Here is a 23,673-nt window from a genome sequence, read left to right on the forward strand (position 1 = left end):
AGAGAACCATTCTGGACAGAAAGTCTACAGACGCTCGAGGTGGAGCACGCGGGCTCGAGTCTAGAGATAGCCAACAGATATGAGAAGTACCTTGTGGTAAGATCAGAGGACCACACGACTCTGGATCTCTCTCTTTTGTATTGTGTCCATAGCTTTGGACGGAAATATATTATTTTGGTGGTTTCTCTATCTGGTTGGTTCATTGTCTATTGATGAGTCTGCACATCTATTCTATGCACATAAGTTGAAGAAGTTTGTGATTCCACACCCCACACCACACTGTGTGAGCTCCTGAGCATTACTATCAGTCTTCCGCTGTGCGTACCCTCTATTGGGTCATTTCTAACATGAAGTGCATTCCCCTTTAGAAAACTTGCACGCCGACGTATTTTGAATGACTCTATGAAATTTCCTCCTGTGTAGGCTGCATCAAACTGCTGCAAAAAGGTCAAGGCCTTAAGTTTATCCTACATGCCACTAAATGTCTCAAATTATCGTATATAGGTGCCTGGGCAAAAGGGACAGCAGCACTCACTCTATCTCCCACACTACCAGCAATTCAGACCAGCACCCATAATTTGCATATTTCCCAAAGCTAGGTTACCTGCTGCTGCATTAGGCATACCTATTTGCATCCCTGGGGCTGCTCCAACATTTGCATACATCATATTCGGCCCCATGGGCTGCAAACTAGGCTGAAACCCAACTATTTGACTGGCAAGCATAAAAATTGGGCTTGTGGGCTCACCATGGCCTGAAACATTGAACGACCACCAAAATAACCCGGTTGCACCGGGTTTGCCATAACTCCTTGCTGTCCGGAAACCATGGACTGAAAACTATTACCTTGAGTTGGCCCCGGAATAGCATTAGGCTGCTGCTGACCATCATCAAGCTTCCTTTTCTTCGGTTGCACATCAGAATTCATCATCTGTTGGAAGCTAGGATACTGTGTGAACTGCGTGAAAGCACTCATGAAACTCTGCATCTGTGCCTTGAATAATTCCACATCCTCCTCATCAGTCCAATCATCCTGATGCTCAACAACATGAGACTCCTCTCTTGCACCCTGGTCATCATCATGAGACCGAGACATCCGCTCTTCCTCTTCCTCTCCAATAAGACTCAGAGATCTCTCCCTGTGAGACATATTTACTAAATCGTATGATGTCTTCTTCACCTAGTCTGTTGGACTTGCACCAAGCCAACTACAGGCTTCCCTCTTGAAGAAGATAGGCGGATCCAAGCAATGGAACCACTAAAACCAGCCTCAACAACGTAAAGGGTGGTAGGATCCACTTAATTACAGTATACACAGTAATTTGACAAATAAATATCCATCATAGATCAAATCATAGGGAAGCTAGAGCGCTCCTACTTAGAAACAAGGACACCGGTTGGCCCCAAACATTGGCACTGCTTGCGGTATTTATTTAACATTCATTTGAAGCCAAGCGGCTGATTACAAAGGTCTCTAGGAAGCTGCACCAATGGCCAAACCAACACCCACAAACTCCCCGTCCAGCCCACCTTGTAATTCCCTGCTCAGCTCCAAATGGTGAAACGGCATCCAATTACTAGTCAACCCTGTATCCTCAACCAACCAAAGCATGCAACAGAGATCCCAAAAGCATCCAATGTCTCTGCAACACCTACAATTGCACAACCAAGCGCCCAACCAGCCAGACACGGCTGAACAACTGCAAGACAAAGCCTTCAACAACCAAACTCTAGTGCAATCAATCGACAAAGCACTCCCCAAACGGGTTGCTTCAATCTATAGCCTCTCTGGCCACTACCCAACAACATAAGTCAACCTTTCTTCGCGAGGAAAGAAACCCAAACGCAATAACTAGCCAGCAACCAATCAGGGAACGGAAAAAGTAGGCAAAAGCGAGCCTTCTTCTACCCAATTTCCACAGAAGATAGGTCACCGAGGCTGCAAAACCCTAGATCCTGTAGAAAGAAAGAAATAAAGTTTATTAAAGTCTTCAAAAGACCGTGAAGGTCTATGAGACTAAAGATAACTGATACAATGAGCATAATGGTGGCGGTCTCAAAACGGGCCAGCCAACTGTTTCTACAAAAAAGAGGTTATGAAGGACTATGTGTCTAGTCCTGATACAAAAAATATGTGTCTACCTCCAGATGATACAAAAAAGAAGGGGGGGCACCAAAAATGGGACAGAGGGGGGAGATACAGTATATATGTGCAGGTGGTGATCGTCAGAGACCAATCATAGAGGGGCCGTCAAATGGGAGGTCGGAAAAAACCCTACAATAGATGATTGGCCTCTGACGTCACGCGGCCTAGTCGAGCTCGGTCGTCAGGGGCGGCGGGTGGCCCTGTGGATGAGGGCAACGGTAACCCCGGTGGGCCGGGCAGAGAGCAGAGACGAGATGTCATGGACCCGGATGTGTGAGTCTGTCCGCTGGCGCAGCTGCCGTGGCTCTGGCTCTCGCTCACGTCCGCGTCGTCGGCTAGACTGAGGAGAGGTGTCCTGTGACTGGAAGAAATCAGTGATAGGCCAATGGGTGTCCTCACGCTGTGTGTGATGCTCGTGTCGCCGTGCTCGGAGAGAGGTATCTCGGTGGCGAGTCATCTCATGTAAGAAAGCGGCTAGGCATCGCTGATCCGGGAACTGCAGCATGTGTGGGAGGGAGCCGAATCCGTCGCGGAAGAGGCAGTGGTACCGGCCTCGAATGGCATAATAGATAGGACATCTGAAAGCAAAGTGCTCCTCCGACTCGATCTCCTGCAAGTCGCAAAGTGGGCAAAGGCGGTCCTCTCGTGGGATACCCTCTGCGCGTCCGCTCTCGATCCGTAATCGGTGTGATGAGACCCTAAACTGACCGAGGGAGATCCGGAGCGCATGTGGTAGATGAAGCTGTGTGTAACCCGGAGGTGTGATGAAACCCTCCTGTGAGATCTGGAGGCAGTGTCAGCGGTAGAAGTCGAGCTTCACAGGAAGCTCGGAGTGAAGAAACCATGTCCGCCAGGTGTGGAGCTGGAGCAGATCCGCTCGAATGAGCCGGTTGACCTCCTGGTCAGTGGGGGAGAGGGGAGATGGTGGAGCGTCGAGGCTGTACTGAAAAGGAGGCAACCGGTCTAAGTCGAGACCCAGTCGGGTGAACCAACTGGAAAGACGACTATACCAGCATCGCTGGTCCCCATCAACGGATAAGGCCATAGAGGAGGATAGGGCTAGCCAAGGTAGGCGGAGGCGACCATCGGCGGAGGAGCTGAAATCCCTGACTCTGTGGAGATAGGTGATAGCCTAAAAAGCCGCATCAAGCTATAGGGGTGAGGCGCCGAACTCTGCTAGAATGATCTGGTGTGGTACCGATGGTTTGCTGCGGATCATCCGAGCAAACATCAGTATCTGTAGGCGCTCGACTCGAGCCCACTCTGTGTCTGAAAGGTCGACTCCCCACCAAGGACTACTGTACATGCCTGCTGGGCGGACCAAAGAATCAAAAAGGAGAGACTTGGTCCGCGGGTCCTGGAAGTGGGAGTGGTAGCACTGTCGCTCCAACCTGGCAAGAGCGGCGTATCCCCTGCTAATCCTGGCCTACATGGCCGGCGCATCGTGAAGATCGGGCCTGAGAAGACAACGCCCAAGTATGTGTAAGAGTCAACTATCTCAGCAGGGTCGCCGGCGAAGAGGAACTGCTCTCGGTGCATAGCGGGTCTGGAAGTGTTGAAGATCATCACCTTGGTTTTCCCAAGGTTGACCTTCAAGTCATGTGTATCACAGAAGACCTAAAGTCTATCCAGGTGTCGCTGAAGACCAATAGCAGAAGAGGATAGTAGTACTACATCGCGTATAGGAGAATTTGGATGACAGCCTCCGCAAGAGAGCAGCCTGCACCTCCGAGTAGAGAAAAGATGATTCTGCTCTGACACAGCCCCAAAAGCATCTTAGAAGATAACACCCACGCCTGGAAAGTTACCAGAATCAGCAGCAACACCCACAAAGCTCCAGAAATCAGGTTGAAATCTCTTGCAGAGCCTAGAAAGCCTGAAAAAGCAAATCGCAATCTTCTACAGCAGCCTGGACAGCTTGGAAACACTTGGAACAGCCCTGGAATAGGTCGCAGTCCCTTGGCACAGCCCGGAAGACCTGGGGAACAAATCGCAATTTGAAGAAGACACCCTGGCTGAAATCGCAATCTGCAACAAGCTCCTAGATCAGGTGCGATTTCCTCTAGCAGGCCCTGGATGCACTGAAACTGGCCCTTGGCTGATGGCGATTTTCCCTCGCAGGCTCTGCCAGCTCACAACTGATGATTGGCTCCTTCTGGAACTGATTTTGGCCTTCTGAGTCCAAAAGAAGGGCTCTCTCCCTCTTTTTAGAACCCTATGCTAAAAATAGCAATTTTTAATTGCACCACTCTTTTCATGATACCCCCCTCAACATGAGCAAACGGAATGCCCAAATAATAGTGTAGCTGTCCCATGTCTGACATTACAAAAGCCTGCTGCAAATCAGCCTTGAAAGCTGCAATATGCTGAGTATCTGGGCCCGTGATTAGCATATCATCCACATATAAAATCAGCACTAAAAAATCAGATCCACTCCCACAGACATAAAGAGTGGGCTCTGTGAGGCTATTCTGAAAACCAAGGGAGAGTAAGTGTGCATGAATTTTGGCATACCATGCCCTGGGTGCCTGCTTCAAACCATAAAGGGCTTTTCTAAGCCGGCATACCTTGTTTTCAGAATTAACAACCTCAAAGCCAGGAGGTTGTGTCACATAAACTTCTTCCTGCAGATCCCCATGAAGAAAAGCAATCTTGATGTCAAGTTGGTGCACTTGCCAATGGTGATGGGCTGCAATGGCAATGACACATCTAATAGTAGTAATCCGGGATGTGGGAGGAAAGGCCTCCTCAAATTCAATGCCTTGTTGTTGGGCATACCCTTTTGCAACAAGGCGGGCTTTGTGTCAATCTATACTGCCATCACATTTCCTTTTTTATTTTTAGACCCACCGGGTACCAATGGCATGCTTGCCGGGAGGGAGATCTACTAATTCCCATGTGTCATTTTTGTCAATGGATTGTAACTCAGCTCTCATTGCATCCATCCACTCTTTGCTGTCAAAAGCATCTTTATGGCACAAAGGCTCTTCATTGCAAGCTGTAGCAAGGAGTGCAAATTCAAGAAAGTGACCATGCATCTGTCTATTCCCTGATCTTGTCCGGCCTGATCTTGTTTGCTGTCCCTTAATGTATCAAGAAGCCATCTGGAAACTTGCCTTTGCTGTCTATTGACAGCTCTTTCTTCAATCACTGCATCATGAATAGTGGGATCATTTTGTGCTGGAAGAGAAACCTGCAAATCAGCATGTGATACAGGCTGATCATTGCTTGTTGGAGGGCCTGCAGGAGGCTCATGTTGCTGGTCAAAGTCTCCCTCTGAGGAAGGAAGAGGTAACCAAGAGTCAAAGGCATCAAACATGTCAACTTCTAGCTTAGCTTTGCAGTCCACAAGAGGAGAAGCCGAATGTTCAGCAAAGATTACATCTCTACTGACAATAATCTTCCCAGTATTTGGTTGGTATAACCTATACCCTCTGCTCTCCTGGCACTAGATCTGAGAAATTGGTTCAGGAAGTGGGAGGTAGAGGAGTACTTGAACTACTCACCAGAGGAGGTAGATGAAGATGCTTTTCATCGTGACCTGCAGAATGCACTACACAGGAAATGGCAAACAGCTAAAAATAGAGATAAGTTCGAGTACTACTGCACATTTATCAACCCCCAATATTGGCCCACTTATGCGGCAAAGGAGTCAGCCACGCAGAAGTACATTTGCACACCTATGGCAATGCATAAGCGGAGGGCTTTGGCTTCACTTCGCACCTGATCACACCAGCTGCAAATTGAAATAGGAGGATGGAAAGACATGCCAAGAGAGAGCAGAATATGCCAATTATGTGACCAGGGTATGCCAGAAACAAAAGAACACATGGTAATGATATGCCCTTACTATGCCCACATTAGGAAAAAGTTCAGCTCTCTTCTTGAGGGACATAACAGACTGGCTGATTTGCTACATAAGGCATCACCCTCAGCTTTAGGAACATTTGTATCTAAGCTTTTGAAGCACAGAAACTCACCTAGACATAAAGGTAGTTTCTCTTATTACCCTCCCCTTTGAGGGAGAAGTCTTTAAGTGTGTAAGGTTTTGTATTGTTTCAGGTCCCATAGGCCGATTTTTGGTCTTCAGAGGACGATAATATATTCTTCTTCTTCTTCTTCCTGGCTGTAACCAATAAATATGCATTTGATTGCCTTGTCATCAAGCTTATGTCTCAGCTGAGATGGTACATGAACATATGCAAGAGATCCAAAAACTCTCATGTGTGAAAGTGAAGGCTTCCTACCTTTCCATGCTTCATAAGGTGTAACAGTCTTCAATGCCCTTGTAGGTGATCTATTCAGCACATAGTTGGCACACATTACTGCATCAAGCCAAAATTTATTGGGCAAGGACTTAGCCTTAAGCATGCATCTGGCCATCTCCATAGTGGACCTGTTCTTCCTTTGAGGAACGGGATTATGCTGAGGAGTGTAAGGAGTAGTGCATGAGTGAACAATGCCCCGTGAAGACAAAAATGCATCAAACTCCTTTGACATATACTCCCCCCCCTATCTGTGTTGAGGGTGACAAGCTTGCATCTTGATTCATTCTCAACCATATTTAGCCACCTCTGAAAGCATGAGAACACTTCAGATTTGGCTTTTAAAGCATATACCCAGCAATATCTTGTGAAGTCATCAATGAGAGTCATGAAATATTTGTACCCCCCAATGGCATTTGTCCTCATTGGGCCACAGACATCACGGTGCACTAGCTGCAATTTCCTTTGTGAGAGTTTTGGACAATTCTTTTGAAAAGGAAACCGATGCAGCTTACCCAAAAGACAACCCTCACACACATATTTGGAAACTGTGTGAATTTGAGGTACATCATTTGCCATGTCCTGTGAATGTAACTTGGCAAGAGCTCTATAATTGAGATGACCCATTCTCTCATGCCAAAGATAAGTTTCAACAAGCTGTGAATCTGAAATAGCAAATGCTTCAATAGAGAGTGCAGCTGAGTGATCATCAAGGTGATAAAGCCCCTTTTTCAAAGTGCCAGTGAGAACTATGGCATTGTCATCACGAAGATCATATACTAGGCATCTATATCCATCAAAAATCACTCTGAAACCTGAAGTGGCAATTGCTGAAATTGAAATCAAGTGGACTTCTATTCCAAGCACGAAAAGAACATTAGTCAAAGTGACAAGATGGCTTGAAATGGATGTGAGCTGCACATCTCCAAGTCCTTTTACAGCATAGGAGGCATTATTAGCACATGTGACAGTTCCCCCACGAGGTGCATTAGCTAAGGAATGAAACAACTGTCTGCAAGATGTGACGTGCTTGGAAGCACCACTATCAAAATACCTAGACTGAGCATCATTAGCAGTAAAGAGTGCATCAACTTGGGAGCGATCAAATGAGCAATGGACAGCCCATGCCCAATCATCCTAGAGAGCATGTGCATGTGAAGTATCTGCCGGCTCGTGGGATTTAATTGCATGTGAGGCATTAACTGTCAATCCTGCTTTCTTTTTCTCCGACGCAATGCGCTTCCTACATTCTGAAATGTCATGTCTAGGCTTGCGACAATAGTTGCATCTTTTCTTCTTTGACTTATCTGCTGTATTTTTAGAAGCATTGGAGGAATTGCCACTGCTAGGCCCATATTTAGGCTTACCCATAGGCTTGGAAGCCTTGCCTCTTCCTGTCTGCTGTGAAGCAAATGCATGGTCAGGAATAATAGCTTATCTATTAGCTCGACTTTGCTCTTCCTGCAACAGCAAAGTGACAAGCTCATCAAAAGAGTAGTGATCTAGATTACCCATGGCCACTAAGGGTCATGGTTGTTAAGACACTCGTGTCTTATCGTAAGACACTTAAGACACTTAAGACACGTGTCTTACCTTAAGACACCTTTAGACACTCTTGTTTTTTTTTTTTTTTGGTGGGTGGGGAGTAACAACAACATTGAGTTTGACTTAGCCATGCTATCATCGATGGTGACTTTGGATCTAGCAGTGGTAGTGACCTCGTAGATTCGGATTAGGATGAATCTTCAGAGATTTGAGTCTTGAGAGTCGAAAGTTTCCTTTCAATTATATGTATCGAGATGCAGATTTCATTCATATCACATGTGACAAGATTCAATTGTCCATTTAAACCTTTAAGTACTCAATACTTGCGAGCTCTTGAGTCGCAAGTCTTAACTTTAAGTTTTAAGTCTTGAGTGACGAGTCTTGACTCTTAACTGCATTGTACAAGTGCCTTCTTGCATTGTTTAAGTGTAGCTTATTGTACTTCTAGAATCTAGCAACGAGCTATGCTAGCAAGTTGTACATTTGTATACTTATACATATATTATTCAAATATAATCACAATGGCGTGTCTTACGTGTCTTATCTTTAAGACACTTTAGACACTCGTGTCTGAAGCGTGTCTAACGTGTCGTGTCTTAACGTGTCTTACAACCATGCGAAGGGTTGTAGCAAACCCTTGATATGTATCTGGCAGTCCATTCAACGTGGTACTGACAAGTTGAGAATTTGGCACCACCTCATCAATATTGGCAAGTTGTTCCATGAGGTCCTTGACCTTTGTCAGGTATGCATCCATAGAGTCACCTTCATTCATACTGACTTCCTACAATTGCCTTCTTAAATATGCAACACGTGCCTCATTGCGAATCTGATAAAAAGAAACCAATTTGTCCCAAGCATCCTTTGCTGTCCTGCAAGACCAGATGTGTGGAATATTGATTCTCTTACATGATAAAGCAATACAAGAATGTGCATTTGCATCTCTTGCATCCCATCTTGATTGTTCCTAAGTTGGAGGAGCAGCAGCAGGGGTGCTAGAGGATAAGGCATCAGGAGGAGTACCCTCTGCAGAGGGACCAGCAGTAGGGGCAGCCACTGGAGCATTGGCTGGCCTCATATCAATCCCAGAAACAATATTCCAAAAATGCCTTGCAACAAGAATATGTTTCATGAGATTAAACCACATCGGATAGTTGGTGCCATCCAACTTATCATCTTCACGAAGAATGCCAAATAGATCATGATTGTTGCCAACCATTGCAAATGGGATACCCTGAAAAGAAGAAACCTGTAAACCCAAAAGCCTCAAGGCTATCACTGCGAAGAGCTGGCTGTCCAAAAATGACAGCAAATGTCTGCAAGTAAATGTTCTACAAATTTCCAGCCCAAATCAAGGGGCAAATGCAAATTTGACCCAAATGTGACTGTGTCAGGCAATGTTCACTGCAAAAAACAGCAAATCTGGCAAAAGCCCCAAATTTAATGAGGGCAAATAAGCCAAAAAGAGGGCAAATGCAGGAAAGCCCCAAATTTTGCTGAGATTTTTGCAAATGTGACCCAATGTATTATAATCTGACCCAATGTCCTGCAAATGTGACTCAATATCCTGCAATCTAACCCAAATGTACTGCAATCAAACAAGAAATTGTAGACCAAATCCCAAAACTCCAGTGTTCTTGCAAGAAATTGCAACCAAAGGAGGTGAAAGGTATTGAAAACCCCAAATTTTGCCAATGTCCTGTATATAGCTTTGCACATGCAAAACCTGTACGAAACTCCCGGAACAAGTACGAGTTGTACGGACATCTGTTCTGTACGGACGGTACAAATGCACTTGTACGGATGTACGGAGTAGGTCCAATGTATGGCGTAAGTACTATGTACGATGTACGACGCAAGTACAACGTGCGGAGAAGGTACGTAGCTGTACGACGGCGCAAGTACGGAGCCGACACGTGACTGTACAGAACATAGGTACAAAGCGCTCTGTACGGTGCAGTGTACGGCTGTACGGAAGGTGTACGACGCTGGTAGCATACAGACGTCCGTACAATTGTACGGACTGTACAGATGGGGGTACAGGGAGCAGGTGCAAATGCGGGGGCAGGAGACAAGTCGAACCAAGCTCTGATACCACTATAGGATCGATAAACGAGAGAGCAAGCACAAGATTCAAGAGTCAATGGATATCAGCCGTCACGTCAACTAGATAAAAAATGAAAAGAGAAATACATGATACTTGAAGGTACACCCTAGGACTAAGTGTCCTAGGTGTCACATAGGACTAAATGTTCGTGGCATAAAAGGCACTGAAACACTAGAGTGCCTATAACTATGCCTACAAGGCACATACCAAGGCCCATAGGGCATCACTAGAACTAGGAGAAGATGGCCTACAAACCCCCCTCCATGGTATGGGCTGAAGTATTCTGGAAACGTCTCATAATACCTGGTATTTTCTGGTCATGGTGGCACATGTTCATCCAAAAGGATATAGCCACCTATGAATGTACAAGGTATGTCAGATCATGTAACAAAGGGAACCAAGTGTAAAGCCTGTCGGAAGACTTCGAACTTGGGACGAGCAAGTGCCTTTGTACACATATATGCTATGTTGTCCTCTGTGGGAAGGTAGGACAACTCTATGTCTCCTGCTGACAACCGCTCTCGAACATAGTGATAGTGAACTTCAATGTGCTTGGTACGCGCGTGAAACACTGGGTTACACGCAATGGCCAAAGCACTCTGGCTGTTAGTGTAGACCATGGTGGAGGATGTCTGGCGAATACCAAGATCTGTAAGTAACTGTCGAAGCCAGACACACTCTATTGTAGCAGTGAAGGCTGCCCTGTACTCAGCCTCATAGCTAGATGTGGCAACTGTTGGTTGCTTCTTGCTGAGCCAAGAGATACATGAATTGCCAAGCAAAAAACAATTGCCGGTATGTGACACTCTGGTGTCGGAACAACCTGCCCAGTCACTATCCGTGTAAGCATGCATGGTAAGTGAACCCTGATCACCATAGAAGAGAGCTAAATCCTGAGTGCCTCTGAGATATCTGAAGACTCTCTTCACTACCTGCCAATGCTGTGAACTGGGCATGTGCATGAACCTGCTGAGCTGAGATACTGCATAGTGTAAGTCAGGTCTGGTGTGACATAAGTAAATGAGACATCCAACAGCCTACTGGTAAGAAGTGATATCACATGGTGAGCTCCCATCATGAGCTGAAAATTTGAAGCCAGGGTCCACTGGTGTAGAGATTGGCTTGCAATCCTCAAACTAAAAACGATCAAGGAGCTGTCCAATATACTTAAACTGTGACATCATGATACCCCCCTCAACATGAGCAAACTGAATGCCCAAATAATAGTATAGCTGTCCCATGTCTTCCGACAGGCTTTACACTTGGTTCCCTTTGTTACAGCATTGGCAGGCAGTGAAGAGAGTCTTCAAATATCTCAGAGGCACTCAGGATTTAGCCCTCTTCTATGGTGATTAGGGTTCACTTACCATGCATGCTTACACGGATAGTGACTGGGCAGGTTGTTCCGACACCAGAGTGTCACATACCGGCAATTGTTTTTGCTTGGCAATTCATGTATCTCTTGGCTCAGCAAGAAGCAACCAACAGTTGCCACATCTAGCTGTGAGGCTGAGTACAAGGCAGCCTTCACTGCTACAATAGAGTGTGTCTGGCTTCGACAATTACTTACAGATCTTGGTATTCGCCAGACATCCTCCACCATGGTCTACACTAACAGCCAGAGTGCTTTGGCCATTGCGTGTAACCCATTGTTTCATGTGGTACCAAGCACATTGAAGTTCACTATCATTATGTTCGAGAGCGGTTGTCAGCAGGAGACATAGAGTTGTCCTACCTTCCCACAAAGGACAACATAGCAGATATGTTTACAAAGGCACTTGCTCGTCCCAAGTTCGAAGTCTTCCGACAGGCTTTACACTTGGTTCCCTTTGTTACATGATCTGACATACCTTGTACATTCATAGGTGGCTATATCCTTTTGGATGAACATGTGCCACCATGACCAGAAAATACCAGGTATTATGAGACGTTTCCAGAATACTTCAGCCCATACCATGGAGGGGGGTTTGTAGGCCATCTTCTCCCAGTTCTAGTGATGCCCTATGGGTGGTATGTGCCTTGTAGGCATAGTTATAGGCACTCTAGTGTTTTAGTGCATTTATGCCACATAGGACATTTAGTCCTATGTGACACCTAGGACACTTAGTCCTAGGGTCTACCTTCAAGTACCATGTATTTCTCTTTTCATTTTTTATCTAGTTGACGTGACGGCTGATATCCATCGACTCTTGAATCTTGTGCTTGCTCTCTCGTTTATCGATCCTACATCTTTTGTCCCCCCTATTGCACACTTTGGCCCTAAGAATTAATTGCCTAGTAACTGGGCGCACATTCACAATTTCCAAGGACCCACTAGGGAATTTTAATTCCCCAAGTCCCGCCCCATGGCCGGACCCTCGCGTCCCAGAGGCTCAAGGCAATCACGCACAAATTACGAGAGTCGCAAATCAAAAGTCCCATAATTTCACGTCCTCGTGACATTAGTTGGATCAACTGAGATACAGATAATGTGGCGTAAGTTCCATCCTTTGTACCATGAAAGATCACTTGGAAGGTTTGGCATATAGCTGGTGCATCCCGAAAATCCAAAACCTTAGCAACATGCTGCAAGTGCTCTTCCTTACTCCTGCTGTATATAAGTATATCATCAAAGAACACAAGCACAGACTTGAAAAGATGAGGCCCCAAAATTTGGTTCATCAAGTACTAGAAGGTAGCAGAGGCGGTAGTGAGCCCAAAGGGCATCAATTTGAACTCATAATGTCCTCGTTCAGTCCTGAAGGCAGTTTTACTCTCATCTCCTTCCTTGATCCTTATTTGATGATACCGAAGCCTAAGGTCTATCTTTGAGAAATATTTGGATCCCTTGAGCTCATCTAATAAGTCATCCACCCTAGGAGTTGGGAACCTGTTTTTGTAGTCATGTTGTTCAGCTCTCTATAATCAATACACAATCTGAAAGTGACAAAAGAGGGGAGGCAAATGGGGATGGCAATGGCTGATGCTTTGGACAGCCTGTAGGGAGCCTTCTTGACAGTTCTAGAGCCTTCCTCTAAATAAATGGCATGGGGGTCCATGAATATGTCTTTGTATTACTGTAACAGTCCCAGCATGTCCACATCCTCCACCTTGAAGTCTTTTTCAGATTTCTGGGCACTTCCAGCTTCCAACTTCAAGACAAATAGGCTGACCTCCTTGAGGAGTTTCTTTATTTGCTTAGCTGTCACCATCTGTAATTTCTGAGAGTGAATTCCAGACAGACAAACCTCCTTGTCCATGTCTAGGAAAGTCATGGTCATGTTCTGCAAATTCATTGTAAACCTTCCTAGAGTCTTGAGCCAATCTCAGCCAAGTATAATGTCAATAGGTCCGAGATTCAAGGCAAAGAGATCAATAGTACATGAGTATTATGAGGAGAGATTAATTGCAACTTCAGGACAGATTCTCTGACTAGTGGTAAAGGTGCCATTAGCCACTTCAACCTTTAAGCTGTGAGGTAGATCATTCACTGGCAGCTTCAAAGAATGGATAGACTTAGAATTATAATGCAGTGATCCCACTGCATATCCCAAAATCAACACCCCTCCCTTGCAATTTGAAATCACAGCTCAAAGCTAGGCTAGCTCTAAAAAAGACATGCATTTTTCTACTTCATCCCAAACTTATACAACAATATCAGTGGATACTTACACCTGATTTCCTCTAGGAGTGAAATGACCGGGCAGAGAATTTATGGTAGTCAATATAAAACTGGTGTTCTACATGTAGACTGTTCAACCAACCTGCCCCCCATTTTACACACCACATTTAGCATCCGTGACAGCTTAGATCAAACATTCTCATACACGAAAATGACATAGCAATAAATATGTCACGATAAAGCCATCAAATAGCCAGCTACTTAACCAACAACTACCCATTTACCACTATGCACATTGATTTCACAAAATATACTCTTGCTCGAAAATGGAATGAGTCGACCTCAAAACCAAATGAAAATACCAAATGATTACTTACATCATCATCATCATCAACACTTCGTTCATGAGCATGTTGAACATGACGATCAAGCAATTCTAATAACTTGACTACATGACCCTTGGAAAGAAGCTGCAAGACGTTCTTTGCATGTGCCGCTGCAACTTCATCCGCAACAGCTTTGATGTCCGAAAGAGGTAAAAAAATCCCCCCTTCCTCACCCTCATCGTCATCAGGTGAGTCTGCCTTCTCGAACACTCCCTCCAGTACTTCACACACACCCCTTAAAACAGCATCTGCAATCAAAACACTTCAGAAACCTCATCAAAGCTTAAAAGAAGACTTGCCAGTAAAAACACATGGTCACTCACCACGATCACAATCAAGGTGCCCTTGTCCAGTGGTAGTAGGATCTATCCCTTCTAAATGTCCTTTTCTTTTCATCCTCGACTTTCGCGCTGATGTGGAAGGTGCCAGATCCTGCAAAATGTTAGCAGTAGTTTAAGTTGATAATGAAGAACATGAGAAAATGATTTACTAATCCAGTCCCTCCAAAAAAAGAAGATTAAACACTGAATCAAGGCCAGCAAATATAATGAAGCAGTATAAATAAAGCTCAATGCTAGCTAAATTTTGCCATTAGATTCTCCACCACATAAGAAAGGTGTTGAGACATGGTTGTGCCCCCCCCAAAAACCCCCCCCTCTTCCAATCTCCCAAAAAAGGGTTGGAAAGAGTCAATAAAGAAGACATCATAAGAAGGAAAAGGTACGGGCACTGAAAAGCTACAAATTCCAAGGAGAGAAAGGGGCATAGGGCAGCACAAAGGGAAGGATGTCTTAAGGTTTAGACTGCAGATACATATCTCATTTACAATTCCATGTATTTTAAACACTGACAGGAAACTTTAAAGGTGCTTTGTCTAGCAGTCACAGGATCCTAGTAAAAGGGTCTCCATTTATTTAGAGATGCTAGAATACAAGCCCAAGGTAGAGCGCCTAGCAAGAGCCCTGCAATGGCTCACCCAAGTGAAGCACATGGATCATCATCAATCCGTGGTGCCCAATATCTTGCTGTGAATGGTGAACATGCAGCAGACGAATTGGTGACCATGGATATTTTTTGGCAAGCGTAGGGCAGGGCAGGCATGAAAGTGTGTCAACGCAAAGTGTGGAGGCAAAGACATGCATGGAAAAGTGTTGTTGAATTGATGATTAAAGGCAACTCCATCATAAAGTTTTCTACTTTAAGAGCTAGATCTTTATTGTATGAATGGACTTCATGTGCACGTACAGAGAGATGGTTTGAGCGATTGGGGCTCCACATGGATAGACTACCTCCCTTCCAGTACAGCATGGATGCTCCCTCTTATCACACGAGGTCAACCAGGTTATCCGTGAGGATCTATTACAACTACACACATTTCCGACCTGGTTGGGACCAAGTGAACTCCCAGTGAAGCTTAGCTTCTACAGAGATCACTTCTTACATATCACAGCGGAGGGTTTCATTGACCCACTAGGATACATGCAGATTCACCTACCCCACTCGCTGAGGATCTCTCTTGGGCAGTTCTGGGTCTCTTCACACAGACTTCGCATCGAGAGCGGCAGAGTAGAGCGACTACCCAAGGAGAGGCGCATATGCACACTATGTGACATGCAGGAAGTTGAGACGACATGCATTTCATCTTCACATGTCCTGTGTACTATGAGATCCGAGGGCGTTTCCACTGCCTCTTCAGGGATAGTTATGGGGAAAATGGCCAGAGATTCTATCTAGCTTGCTTGTCAAGCATCCTTAACAAGTGTCCAAGTAAAAGCATACTGTATGTGGAACTTTTTCTACTGGCCACATGGTCCTTGGTGCAGGAAGAATTATTGTATGTACATGCCATTGGTGCCAAAAAGCGGTATTGCATGTATGGCTATATTAGGTAGAATTGGGCGAGTGGATAAGGCTTAAGTGGCCCCATGGTCGCCTTATTTAGCTAGATCTGTATGGAAGGTTTTTGTGTAGATCTTGGGCACCTAGCTCTTTCTAGACCTGCCTGCTTTGGATGTGATAATCTTAGGCTAGAAGGCTACTTTGTAAAAGGATGACTGAAAAATCATATGGAATCCCTCTATATAAGCACTAGTATTGATGTTCATGTTGCAATAAAAACCAGCAAGATCCAGGACACGTAAGGAGGAATTTCCCATGTTAGGAGGAGCAAGCAAATGCCAATACAAGATAGACGCTAGCGGCTTTACTGACACATAAGGTTGTTGATAGTGAAGAGGAGCCTAAGGTCATGATGGCTACATGGACTAGGAAAGGAAAAGAGAAGATGGCCGACAGGAGCAGACTTCTTCCTCGGCTGATCCCTCTCAGAGCTCTATCACGGAGTTCTTTCAGCTAGATCACAAGTGAACTCCCAGTGAAGCTTAGCTTCTACAGAGATCACTTCTTACATATCACAGCGGAGGGTTTCATTGACCCACTAGGATACATGCAGATTCACCTACCCCACTCGCTGAGGATCTCTCTTGGGCAGTTCTGGGTCTCTTCACACAGACTTCGCATTGAGAGCGGCAGAGTAGAGCGACTACCCAAGGAGAGGCGCATATGCACACTATGTGACATGCAGGAAGTTGAGACGACATGCATTTCATCTTCACATGTCCTGTGTACTATGAGATCCGAGGGCGTTTCCACTGCCTCTTCAGGGATAGTTATGGGGTTTTGGCATGTTTCCTCTCCTACCCCGACCAGCGGTGTTTGGCAAGTTTCATTCATGAGGCACTTAGACACCGTGAGGGGATACTTCGAGCACGGAGACAGGAGCAGACTTCTTCCTCGGCTGATCCCTCTCAGAGCTCTATCACGGAGTTCTTTCAGCTAGATCACATGGACCCCCACGAGACGAGGCCTCGACATGACCGTGACCCGGAGCCTGTGACCCGACAGCTCAGACAGAGGGTCGACACACATATCACACTTGGAGACATCCCCTCCTTCTTTAGAGTCGGAGGCCGACCGACGGGGGTCACAGTAGCCCTGGTCAGACGCAGAGCTACGACCAGGAGACATGCCAGGACCGCACCTCTGAGTGGCCGATAGCACTCTATTGCCGACTTCATGCCTCCACTACCTCATCCATCCTAATATCTTGTTGCTGCCGATGATGATAAGGATATTGATGACGATGCTGAGACTGATATATAGTCGACCATCGACATGACTATGTTGTACTTAGGACTTAGTACTGCCATTCTGCATTTTTGCATTTTGCATTGGTATGGACGCTTGTTCAGTAGCTCCACTACCACAGCTTGTTGTATCAGGATTTTCACAGTCTCATAGACCCATCGGTCTTCCGAAGACTTTAATAAACTTTCTTTCTCTCAATTTCATTATGTGGACCTTAGACGAGACCTTGGGATATTGGACTGGATTCGAGTGGGATGTAGTGAGAAAGAAAGAAAATTTTATTAAAATTCTTTGAAAGACGTCTATGAGATTGTAAAAAAACAGATACAACGAGCTGAAAGGTAGAGCCTCTAAGCGGGCATCTACACCCAAGAAAAGTGCAACATAAACATAGAAACACTAGTATAAAAAAAGTCTGAGCCCACGGAGACGATGAAGCTGTGGTGCGGCGTCACTGCGGTGGTCCTTTGGATGTTAATGGAGGAGTCAAGCCCACCAGAGTCCTGGTTATGTACGAGGCTGCGGTGGCAGAATGGCTGCAGCAGGTATCTCACAAGGATTGGCTCCAGGTGGGACAGGTTTGACAACAGAACGAGATTAGAGACTGCATGATATCTTATAGCTAGTTTGTGGACTGAGTGCTCCTCCTTGAGCTTGAGGGATCAGTGGTATGCATTTGGTTTCTTTATGAAACCTCACTAATTTTAAAGGCATTCCATGTGATCACACAAACTTCAGTGTGTCTCTATGATGCAACTGCAACTTTCTTGGCTCCTCCTATTATTTCTCGTCACAAGCATCAGACTTGGGTAGGGGTACCCATTTTAGTGGCCCCACCCTTAGGTTTCATTGTATCTGGTTTCTTTTCAGTCTCATAGACCCTTTGGTCTTTCATAGATGTTAAACTTTATTTCTTTCTTTCTTTCTAGCAAAACTTACATGGGTCTCACTTGCTGTCCCCTGTTTGAATAGGATTCATCTCTTGTAGACCCTTCTTGTTCATAAACACCTTAGGCTGGAGGGCATGAAGAGTCCTTTTATTACTTCTGGCATGATGTATGAATGACCACTCGACTAAATACCCCTTTAGATTGTTCTCTCTCGGCCCATTAGAATTGACTTTATGCTTGAACTTTTCAAATGTCTGCAGTTAGGTTACATTGAACATATGTACGAGCTTGGGAAGATACATTTTTGTGCTGAATCGTAAATCACTTGATATGTTTCTGTTTGAGATATCTGCCCTAGAGACTGAAACCAGCCTCTAATCACTTAGAGGGTAGTGGAACTAAACCTTTAATCACTTCAGCACTTATTTACAGCTCACAAAGCATATATCACAACCATTAACCATTGCATGATCACCATTTGGCATTTACCCATTTGTTCACAAACAAAACCATTGAAAAAGGAATGGAGGCTAGAATGCTCCTGCTCAACAAACATAGACAAGTGCACCCGATTGGCCCCAAACACCGTGGCGCCCCTTTCGGTATTTCTTTATATTTCACAGTGAAATGATTACAAGTTGCATCTGGGAGACCTTCCCTGCAACTGAGCACGCAGCCCCAGTTCACTAAGCCTTCGCAAGGCTTTCAAGCATAGAACACCATCACATAAGTGCACTTAACCCATACGCTCAACACAAAGGCATTCTCTTTTCCGAGTGCAATTCCATTGGCTGTCCAGATGCAATCACACTGCACCCCAGCTGCACTCTCTTTGAGTGGTTTCCAGATGGCATTCACAAAGCTTTTCAAAGCTCCAAAAAGCACTGCCTGGGCACCTGTGAGCCAAGAAAGAGGCGGCACACGAGGCCAACCAATAGCTTATGGCAAAAAGAAATTGCAGCAGCAAAATCACAACTCACCAAGTCCTAAAAACTCGAAGCAAGTCCTCAATCGCCAAGAGGACGTAGTAGCCAATGCCTAATTGCATTCTCAGCCAAAGAGGAGTACAAAGGCATGAAGAAAGAGCATTTACAAGAGCCGACCAGCAAGAATTCCACTGAAAAATGTCTGTCGCGAAGTTCTTGGGCTCAAAAGAAGCGTGCTTTAGAGAGGAATGCATTGAGAAGGTTTTGGAGAAGTTTCATCGCCGGAAAGTCCTCCAAAACTGAGAAAAACCAGTCAACCAGCGTGTGGGACCACTCGAAATTCAACAGAAAGCTGTAGCTTTGCAAGAGGAGAGGCCCAGGAGGCGGTAGAAGCAAAAAGGTCCAGAAAAAGCCACTTTTGCAAATTCGACCAGCAAAAGAAGTGCTCAGCTCTGCCCATTCTACCAAACGCACGGAGGGAAAAGCATATCACTGCGAAGGGGAGGCACAAGGGAAGCCATCAGGCCAAACGGAAGTCCAAGAATCCGAACGGGTGAGGAGTTATGAAGAAAAACGGAATTCAACTGAAGGAGGCTGAAAAACCAGTCCAAAAATCTCAACAAAGGGAGAAGATGAGAGAGAAAACCACACATGTGAAGTTTAGAAGGCCCAGGAAGGTCCAGGAATGGCAAAGGAGCATGTAGAAGGCACTGGAACTCTAGGGGGGCCACTGAAGGTACATGGTCCTCTAGGGCGCCCATTAAAAATGCCACATCATCATTTCCCAACAACCACTCTTTTAATTCCTTAAAATGCCTTTGGGCCTAGGGATTAATTACGCTTATGTGCTAGGCACCATGCCGCGTTTAATTACACGTTATTAAGCCCATGCTTGGACTTTTAAAACCAAAGTTGTCACGGTCTTATAGTACATTAAAGTACTTAGAATTTCACACCCCCGTGACATTTGTCACAGTCTTGCAGTACATTGAAGTACTTAGAATTTCACGCCCCCGTGACATACCCCTCTCTTGAAACAGCAAACCAGAGTTTGCTGCCCCAAAACACAAGAGTGAGCATGAAATATAGCATAAAAGAGTATACAAGAAAGCCGCAGCTATAGTATACACAGACAGTGAAAATATGGCTATGCATAAATCTATGTGATCCTCGGCGATCAATAGTCAAGATGCATCAATATCATGAAGTCTCACAGCAAAAACATTGTCAGCTCAGTATCTCGGATGAAACATATAATGTCATCAAGCGACCTCATGAAATCACGGTGAGCCCGTCTGTACTGAGGGAGTGAAGGTGCTATCCCCCTCTCGAACACCAAGTAATGCTCCAGACGCTCGCTCTGTTGAACTACCTGTAGGAGCCCGGACCGCAGTCGGCTCTAGCTGGAAAGCATCAAGGTAAAGCTGCAATATCCTAGATGAATTTGCCAGTTCACCTTCCTCCATCCATTTCGCATCAAGTGATGGGTAATTTTGAAATTTTACCTAGTGACAGATAACTTTACCCTTGAGCTTTCTATCCCTGTGTGCCAGAATCTGCTCTGGGACCAGAAGTTCATCCTGTTCTTCCACTTCAAGCTGCACCTCATCAGGTAAATCCTCGGGAATATCTCCATGATATTGCTTTAATAAGCTCACATGAAAGGCATTATGTATCTTCCAATGCGGAGGATGTAAGCTACCTCGTTTATCTTTTCAGAAACCTGAAAATGACCATAGTAACGCATGTTCAGCTTTGTGTATAACCTTTCCTTGCCTTTCTTATTTTTCAGCCTTGCCTTCTGAAAACGCAGCAAAACCCAATCACCTTCTATGAATACCAATTCCCTGCGGTGCTTATCTGCTGCTCTTTTCTGCTTGTCCTAACTTCTTTGCAAGGCATATTTAATCTTCTTGTAAGCCTCTTCAAGGCTTTCCACAAAACGATCAGCTTCGAAGATTTTCTCTTTTGTATGCAAAATGGGAGGTATCTTCCTGGCACCTTCCACTATTTCGGGTTCAGAACACAACTTTTGCTTCAGCTCTTCAAAAGCTGCATTTTCCTTTGGTCCCCACCGAAACGGTACAACTTTCTTTTGTAAAGCATGCAAGGGAGAAGCAATTTCTGCAAAGTACTTTATAAACCTCAAATAGTATGAACACAACCCAGAAAGCTTTTGACTTCATGCAGATTTTTCAAAATTGGCCAACTCCTTATGGCCTCAACTTTTGCAGGATCCATCTTGACTCCATCCTTTGACACTATATGACCGAGAAAATGAATCTCATGCATAAAGAACTCACTTTTCTTGGTGTTAATTAATAGCTTGTGTCTTTTCAACTCTTGAAACACAATAGTGAGGTGTTTCTTGTGCTCCTGCTCATTTTTAGAGAACACAATGATGTCAAAGAAGAAAGTGCCTACAAACTTTCTGTGTGCTCTAAAAATTATGTCCATCATTCTATTAAAAGTGGCAGGTGCATTAGTCAAACCAAAAGGCATCACAAGGAACTCATATAAGCCAAATGAAGTGCGGAAGGCAGTCTTGTAGACATCTTCAGGCTGTATCCTTATCTGATGGTATCCACTTTTAAGGTCAATACAGTCTGAACATTTGAGAAACCTTCCAACCGATCCAATATATCATCAATGCATGGAATTGGAAAACCATTCTTAATTGTGACTTTATTCAAAGCCCTATAATCAATACACATTCTCCAACTGCCATCCTTCTTTTGCACAAGCAACACAGGGGAACAGTAAGGAGAATTACTTGGCTGTATTAATTCCTTTTCCAAGAGTTCCTTCACTTGTGACATTATCTCTTCCTGTTGTGCCTTACTGACATGATAGGGAGGTATATTAGGCGGTGAGCTTCCTGGAATTATATCAATTTGATGATCCTCGGGCCTCTTGGGAGGTATTTCTTGAGGAAGTGCATCTGAGAAACAATCCTGAAAATCTGAAATAAAAGCAGCCCTTTCTCTATCTAAAGCAGAAAGAGTAGAGCCTTCCTGAACTGATTGGCTGTCCTCTTTGACAAAAATCAAGTACGCTGAAATATGACGCTTTATTACATTGGAAATACAAGAAGCTGAAACTACAGCGATGGACTCCCCTTTCAACTTTACATCAAGTACATGATTTTTGCCTCTATGAGTTAAAGAATCTTCTTGTTTCTCATCTGCACATCAGCCCCCACCCTGTACATCCAAGGCATCCCAAGCAAAGCATCGCACTCTGGCAAAGGCATAATGTAGAAGTCCTCTGCATCCTAATATCCCTGGATATGCATCCTCAACTTGCCAATGATAGGAGTGACAGGTGTGTTGAGTTCAGGGTTGGCCATATCACACATGCCGGATGGCCCCATTTCCTCAGGCTTGATGCCAAGCCTTCCTGCCATATCAGGAGTTATAAAATTCGCCTTTGCTCCAGAATCAAAGAAAAACAAACAATTCTGATTTTTTATTTTTCCCCATGCTCTGCACATCTCAGTCTTTTTCGTTTCTTCTTCATCATGTACATGTGGCAAACTCCCAATCACATCTGGAAGAAGTCCTGCGGAAGGTTTAGGCCTTTTGCCCTTCCGATCAGCCTGTTTATCACCATTCTTATCATCATCTGACCTGTCTCTTTTCTTGAATGGGCAATCATAAGAGCGGTGTCCCACTCCTTTGCATATAAAACATTTGTTTTGCTCCACGAGTGACTTTTTCTCTTCATCAGATAACTTGGTACGGGGCTGTTTATTAGGCTGTCCACGCCTTTGACCAGCTTTGAAATGGGCTTTTCCTCCCTTTTGAAGCGGTCATTTGCCATAATTTTTATTTTCAGATTTGATATCCTTATCCTGGTGTTTGGCAGCCTGTTTGTTGTCTTCTTTCTTAATGTCCATAAAGCCCAAATTCTTCTCCTGCATCCATGCATATGCTATCCTTGCATTCTCAATTAATTGAGTCATAGAACCCATCTTGGTTTTGATGCAATAATCACGTAGCTCACTAGGCAATCCACAACAGTACCTCTCTATTTGCTCTTTCAAAGAAACATGCCTGTAAGAGCTCAATGGCAGCAAAACATCCCAAAACCTTTGGGTGTAATCATCAAGATTCTTACAAAGTTTGTATGACAAGTCATGCCAGTGTGAAAGTACTTCAACTTCAAAAGTTGGAGTAAGCCAAGTAGAAGAGAACACTTGCTTAAATTCCAGCCAAGTAGCAGGTGCATCTCAATGAAGCATAAGGTTGGTGTACCACTTAAGTGCATTGCCTTTCAAAAATGTGGCGACCTTCCTCATCTTGGATGCTTCTGTAAACAAACCCCCAAGAAATGCAGCATCAAACTGTTGAAGGAATGTGAGGGCTTTGTACCTGTCCTGTACTCCATTATATGTATCAAACTTGACATGAGAACCAATCCTTAAATTCTTTATATACATTTGGTATTGGCTATCCCAAAGATGGCTGTATATTTGCAGCATTCCCTTCACTAGGGAGAGCCATGCTTGGCTGAACATTAGGCATGGGAGCATATGCTGTGGCTTGCATGCCTGGCTGCATTCCCACATTATCATACATGGCTTGCTTTCTATGCCCAATTGGCGGTGGAATCAACATAGCATCAAAGATAGAATCTGTACCAAAATATTCAGGTTGCT

At 44.7% G+C, this 23,673-nt stretch overlaps 1 protein-coding gene across 3 annotated transcripts in view; it reads right to left on the reverse strand.

The window, feature by feature from the left end:
• EMB2773 (PHD finger family protein) overlaps positions 1-23,673 on the reverse strand; it is a 111,992-nt gene that overhangs the window by 79,078 nt on the left and 9,241 nt on the right. For all 3 annotated transcript variants that reach the window (XM_087394055.1, XM_087394054.1, XM_087394053.1), the window contains exons 4-5: positions 14,374-14,482; positions 14,042-14,298 (exon numbers count right to left, since the gene is read on the reverse strand). In XM_087394055.1, coding sequence (XP_087250181.1) covers positions 14,042-14,298; positions 14,374-14,482 — 366 coding nt within the window. The remainder of the gene's footprint in view (positions 1-14,041; positions 14,299-14,373; positions 14,483-23,673) is intronic.

This window comes from Dipteris shenzhenensis, chromosome 23 (assembly GCF_047967505.1).
Source record: "Dipteris shenzhenensis isolate YYH24624 ecotype China chromosome 23, Dip_SZ_1.0, whole genome shotgun sequence".
NCBI classification, from domain to species: Eukaryota; Viridiplantae; Streptophyta; class Polypodiopsida; order Gleicheniales; family Dipteridaceae; genus Dipteris; species Dipteris shenzhenensis.